General features: G+C 36.7%; 1 protein-coding gene across 1 annotated transcript in view; it reads right to left on the reverse strand.

Annotated features, from left to right (window-relative positions):
• Nucleotides 1–6,135, reverse strand: part of LOC107695860 (uncharacterized) — a 29,142-nt gene that overhangs the window by 3,950 nt on the left and 19,057 nt on the right. Inside the window, exons 2-6 of the mRNA XM_016495939.1 lie at nucleotides 4,211–4,315; nucleotides 1,942–2,150; nucleotides 1,321–1,521; nucleotides 1,097–1,228; nucleotides 187–265 (exon numbers count right to left, since the gene is read on the reverse strand). Coding sequence (XP_016351425.1) covers nucleotides 187–265; nucleotides 1,097–1,228; nucleotides 1,321–1,521; nucleotides 1,942–2,150; nucleotides 4,211–4,277 — 688 coding nt within the window. The 5' untranslated portion in view covers nucleotides 4,278–4,315. The remainder of the gene's footprint in view (nucleotides 1–186; nucleotides 266–1,096; nucleotides 1,229–1,320; nucleotides 1,522–1,941; nucleotides 2,151–4,210; nucleotides 4,316–6,135) is intronic.

The following is a 6,135-nucleotide window of genomic DNA, read 5'->3' on the forward strand; positions in this document are numbered from 1 at the left end:
TTTTCAAAAGGTAACTCTTTACTTTTGTTTTATCACTTTAATGTAAGAAAAAAAAATATATATATAAAAAAAAAATATTCACTGTTAAAACATAATTCATACAATGGAGAGTTAACTGTAGTTACATAATCTTAATATTAAAGAAACCTCAAGATTAACACAATTAATGCCCTTAAGTGCATTTACCTGGTTGTCCCCTCTGCAGCACTTCAATATCCACTGAAGCATGGGCTGTTTCACCTGACTCTTCATCTGTTGCAATCACCTTTGATTAAAAAAAAGCATCACATCATCAGCGATGTTATGACAAATATGTATTGCTATAAGGCATATCATGTAGATCAGTGGTCGGGAACCAATGGCTCGCGAGCCACACTCTCACCCTTTACCAATAAATAATCCATTCAAAAATTAGTGTGTTAACACACACAGCCAGTCTCAGTGATGTCTCAATGATACATGTTCTAAAGATTCGTGCCTTCAGTCTCATATATCAGTTGAATTCTTTCTCGAGCTCAGTGTGTTTGTAACTACAGGTAAGTTCTGTACCGACGGTCGAGTGAAGATTCCTCATGAAGCTTAAGTCAGCGAGTCTGTGCTTAGGACTTCGCAGTCTGCGTACCCTAAATGCAATTCCCGTGAGGAACTTGACATGTCTGCTGCTTCAATTGTGAAGCAGTGTGACAAACAGACATTCACCTAAACGATAACAACCCGTATTATAACTGAAATAGACTAGATCACCAATACAAGATAGTTCAACCTAGAACAATTTAGATGAATTACCTACACAAAAATCCATTTGCTTTGTGCCTACACACTTTGCAAACCAGGCCTGGTTTTACAGAGGTACTAACACCCTCAGTTGAAGCTGTAATAATAGCATAGCACTCTAGTGAGTAGTTGTGTCCGCGCTCTGAAAGTGCATCAAAGGTTTCTATTTAATAACGTGTTTTTGCAGCATTGAGCAGCGTAGACAATCACAGACATATCTGTTGATTTCTTGAAGGCAATGGCCAATCAGAGGCATTTAAGATGGCTCTTTGGTCAAAAAAAGGTTCCCGAACCCTAATATAGATCATATCATAATTGTCACCTCCAGGATGTGTCGGTCGAATGCTCTGAGTCGGTCCGTCTTTGCAATCACAATGCCATCCTGGGTAATGTGGTACAGTTTATTGCTACCCGTCAAGGGCTGCATTGTGTAATGGATTTTTGGATTTATTCCCTGCAAAAGAGCAAAAAAAGAGAAAATACCATAAACGAAGATTTGCAGGCATTTTTAAAGTGCTTCCTATAAAGGAAATGTTTTCGCTCTACATCTCTGAAGTCCCTGTCAATGGCCTGGACTACCAGGACTTGGTTCCCGTAGGTAGTGACCAGTGTGGCAGGGCTGGAGCTCTCAATGAGGAACCCTTTGTAGACAGTCTTGTTGAAGAATGGAGGAAATCGGTTCTCTGACACCACATGCACCAGTGCCGTCGCCACCGAATATTTCTTTGGATCGTTCACCTGCGCAGCCTGTCAGAGTTTGCAAAGGGCAATTATGATGAGATAATAGTGAGAATTGTCCCTATACTAAAGTGTTACCCAAAAAACTATACTATTTTTGGACTAAACTATTTTTATACAAAAAACAAAAAATGTAAAAAAACATTCAAGAAATGTATGTATTTTGATTGTATTTTAATGTCGTCTCTTGTTTTATGCTCATTTTGGTTATCGTTGTAAAGTTTTGTGTTATTTTGCCCTAGTCTCAACAAACGAATCTGGTAAAATAGAGTTTATATAACTTATAACATTTGTAATTTATAGACATTCTATTTTAAAACCCCAAACTATGGCTTAAAACTCCTCCACTGTGTTGGCTGGCAGTCCTAATGCTTCAGTGTTATTCTGGCTTCCCTCCACATGCTAACAGCCACTACTCGTGTTAATCACTTCTCGATCTAAGATCCTTGAAAACGACGAGTTGAGTCGGATTGTTCGGCCTTCAAGGTAAAACCAGTCAGCGTTTTCTCCTGTGAGACACAGGCGGATGCTACTGGCTCCAGGGTCTCCGTTGATACTGAGGTGGGCTATGATCTCTCCAGTGGGACTGTTCTCTCGGACCGTGGCAAATATGTCTTGACCACCAAGGCATAAACTGGCTGCCGTTCAGATGAGAGACTGATTAGATTATGAGGACAACACAAATCATCCATAAAATCACAGACTGCAAAGCTAATTTATAAAACAACACCTTTGTAATAGCAGGGGAGAGCAGGGATAATTGTAACGTATTGGATTTTGCCCAACTATTCCTGCATCAGGGTTGTTCTCACAATTCTGACTTTATTCTAAGTTTATATCTATTATATGCAGTTGTGAGTTAACATCTTGGAATTGAGACTTTGTGAGTTTATAACACACAGTACTTTGTCGGACTTAACACCTCGCAATTCTGACTCGTTTTCTCAGAATTCGGAATTAACAGCTCACGAATCTGATTCTTTTTTTAGAATTCTGAGTTAATACCTTACAGTTCTGACTTGACGCCTTGCAATTCTGACTTGTTTTCTCAGAATTTGAAATGAACACAAATCTTACTTTTTTTTTTCAAATTCTGAAGTAATGCTCCCAATTCTGACTTTTTATTAGAAGAGTTAATCGAGTTAATATAAGTTAACACCTTGCAATTCTGCCTTGTTTTCTCAGAATTCAGAATTAACACTTTCATTAACTATTCCATTTAATATTCATATTAATGTACAAAATTAAATTCACTAAATTAATATTATATTCAAACAATTGTTGATATAACAGAACAAAATTATAAAATTAATGCAGACTGTCCATATAAGTTGGTCTGAGATATTTGATGAGAAACTTCATAGCTCATATTGAAATCTCTTAATTTTGGTTGCAGACTTTGGTATCTAGGCAAATCTGTGCACATTTTGTGACAAGAAAATATGGTTTCTGTTTTTAATACATGATAAAGATGCAAATAACAACCTGTACCACATCTGAAACATATTTCTTTTTCCAGGTAATGTCACCAATCCCTCCTATTTTTTTAACTTCTCCCATTCCCGAATGTAAAATAACAAATGGGATGCTCTACGATCTAGGGATGCACGATATTGGATTTTTGCCGATATCCGATATACCGATCATTTTCAACTCATTTTGGCCGATAGCCGATGTTGATACCGATATATAATTATTTTTAATTTTGGTTAGTTTTTAACAAGAACTTATTTGTTAGAATGAAATAAACAATATTACGTTATTTTATAATGACAGTACATTGAAGATTTGAAAATAACTATAAATAAACTATATATATTAATCACTGCATTGTTTTTTTTTCAGAAAGATGCAGTGGTAATCTTAACATTTTATTTTATGTATTTTGCTTTCATTTTATTAGAAGTAGGCCAACAGCGCCCCTATACTCCATATTGAGCCAGCATTAGGACCCGAGGGAGGCTGCTGCTGCACGTGCTATTACTGTTTACTCTATCACACACCAAACACGTCATTCTGTATGTGCATTTTCAAGTTTAAATGCAGCGATCCAAAACCGTGAATCTAAACACTATTCAGGCAAAACTTTGCTTCAAGAATGAGCCACAATGCTGACGTATAATTAAATGCTGACTAGCACACCCTGAGCACATGTGAGTTAATGTATTCGTCTTATCGGCAAGACATATCGGCATAATTTTTGACGATTCCGATATTGGTCCGATAACATCGTGCATCCCTACTACGATCTTATAAAGATGGCAAGCGGAAGCCACAAGGCCACAAACACACATCATGAGGCCCTTGACTTGGGCCTTTGCATAACACTTGGGGCACAATCAATTCTGATGTATAAAATCAAGTCCCTACAATTTTTGGTTGTCGAATATCCTGACATTTGTCATGTAATGAAAGTAAAAATCAGTCGTGAACACAGTTTAATGTTTGCTTTATGCAAGAGTCTCATTTGCTCTCCATTTCTCCAATTTCTGTCAAGAAAAAAAAACAATTGAATCTCACTTGTGACTTTTCTTTCTGATAGGCTGAGTGAATCAGAACTCTCATGACTCGAAGAGATCATTCAAAGACTCATTATCATTTCCACAACCTCATAACCATGTCTGGCACATATATTACCACGGAGCAGTGATTCATGAAAATTAGCCTTTGCAGATCCTGATTTTAGAGAGGTGTTTACCTTTAGCGATGTGATAGAATATGTTCAGTGCCATCTGGCAGAGGAACAATCTCCATGGTGTCAACATGGTTGATATTGCCCTGGGCTCACGTCTCCTTGTCCCCGCTGTAAAAGAAATGCCAAACCCTGACAGTCATTCGCTCTGAAGGATTTAGAGTGCTCATATTACCTGTCACAAAGAGCAGACTTTCCTATTCACACCAAAGGTCAATTAAATCAGAAGATTAACAAAGCATACTTATACTGTCGCGCCACCATCTGAAATTCATCAGCCAAGTTACTCAAGTGAGTTGAATCAAACTGCTAAATGAATTACTAGAACGTCACACAGTCTCACCTCTCGGTGTTTGTTTACTTCCGCTTGGGCTTTAGTCATGTTAAGTCTTCACCCCAAGGTCTTTCCTAGTACTTAAAACCTATTATGATGTCTTTAGCCAGTGTCAAGCCAACAGCCTGGCAGTGATGTCGGTTACGTGACCTACAGGCCGCACTTTTGATCCTCCACCTTCCACTTCCACGCACCCCTCCACATAAGAGCTTTTTCAAATCCTCACATAATACCTGCAAAGCTGCCTAAGAACTGTTGTTTCCCCTCTTAAGTTTTGCTGTCTGCCCAGGCGAGAATAAACCAAATTTTTGTCGTTTCATTCCGTCTCGCCGCATTTTGTATGCTACTACACATAATTACACATTTACTGTTTAATTATAGATAATTTTGTTGGGATAGTTCATGCAAAAATATTTTTCATTATTTAATTCACTTATTTCAAACCGGCATGCTCTAAAAGGACATATTTTATGTAGCTGTTTTCTATGCAATAAAAGAAATAACAGCATGAGGATTAGTAAATAATCACAGGATTGCCATTTTTGGTTGAATTATACCTTTACAGCGGATTCATCACATGACCACTAGGAGACACCATCACTCTTGTCCTCCCTGAGTAAGGTTATAAGGACAGTCCTTCAGACCGGGTAATGTCAAAAACACACCTCACGGTCCCATGACATGCAGGATAATCTTATTCTGATCTTTCCTAAATTGAAGTTCACAGTTGAGGAGGCTTATTGTGGTTGAACTTGCTGTGGCTGTGGATAATAGGCTAACACACTTTATTATGCTATGATGGGTTAGTGTAAACTTTTAAACAGGATGTTGATGTGTACATTTTTCTTATTTTATTTGTCTGTCCTTTAGAAGCTACATAAGGTATTTACATGTTTCCTAGAAAACAAATGAGATTTTTTAGAATTTTTTAGAATTTTAAACTTAAAGCAGAACTGTCATTATTTCCTATTGTAATATATTTTAAAATATAATTTATTCCTGTGATAGCAAAGATGACTTTTCAGCAGTCGTTACTTCAGTCTTCAGTAACAAATTAGCCTTCGGAAATATTCTAATATGCTGATTTAAAAACTGTTAAAAACAGTTGCTTGTGCTGCTTAATATTTTTGTGGAACAGTTTTTGGAATTCTTTGTTGAATAGAACGTTAAAAAAAAACAGCATTTATTTGAAACTGAAATCTTTTATAATGTCTTTACTGTCACTTCTGATGAAATGAATGCAGCTTTGCTACATAAAACTACACATTAATTCAAAATAAATAAATATATAAATCTTACTGACCCCAGATTTTTGGAATACAGTATGGTATAACCATTAGAGGCTTTTTTTTTAGGCCCAGGATCCCTTGGGCAATAAAGAAGAAACGGTCCAGAGACTCACTGTTACAGTATGTGCTGTGTTAAAGTGAGTGTTGAAATATAGCCTATAATAACATACATACATAATGTCCAGGTGCATCTCAATAAATTAGAATGTCGTGGAAAAGTTCATTTATTTCAGTAATTCAACTCAAATTGTGAAACTCGTGTATTAAATAAATTCAATGCACACAGACTGAAGTAGTTTAAGTCTTTG

This window comes from Sinocyclocheilus anshuiensis, unplaced genomic scaffold (assembly GCF_001515605.1).
Source record: "Sinocyclocheilus anshuiensis isolate Anshui unplaced genomic scaffold, SAMN03320099.WGS_v1.1 scaffold538, whole genome shotgun sequence".
In the NCBI taxonomy this organism is placed as follows: Eukaryota; Metazoa; Chordata; class Actinopteri; order Cypriniformes; family Cyprinidae; genus Sinocyclocheilus; species Sinocyclocheilus anshuiensis.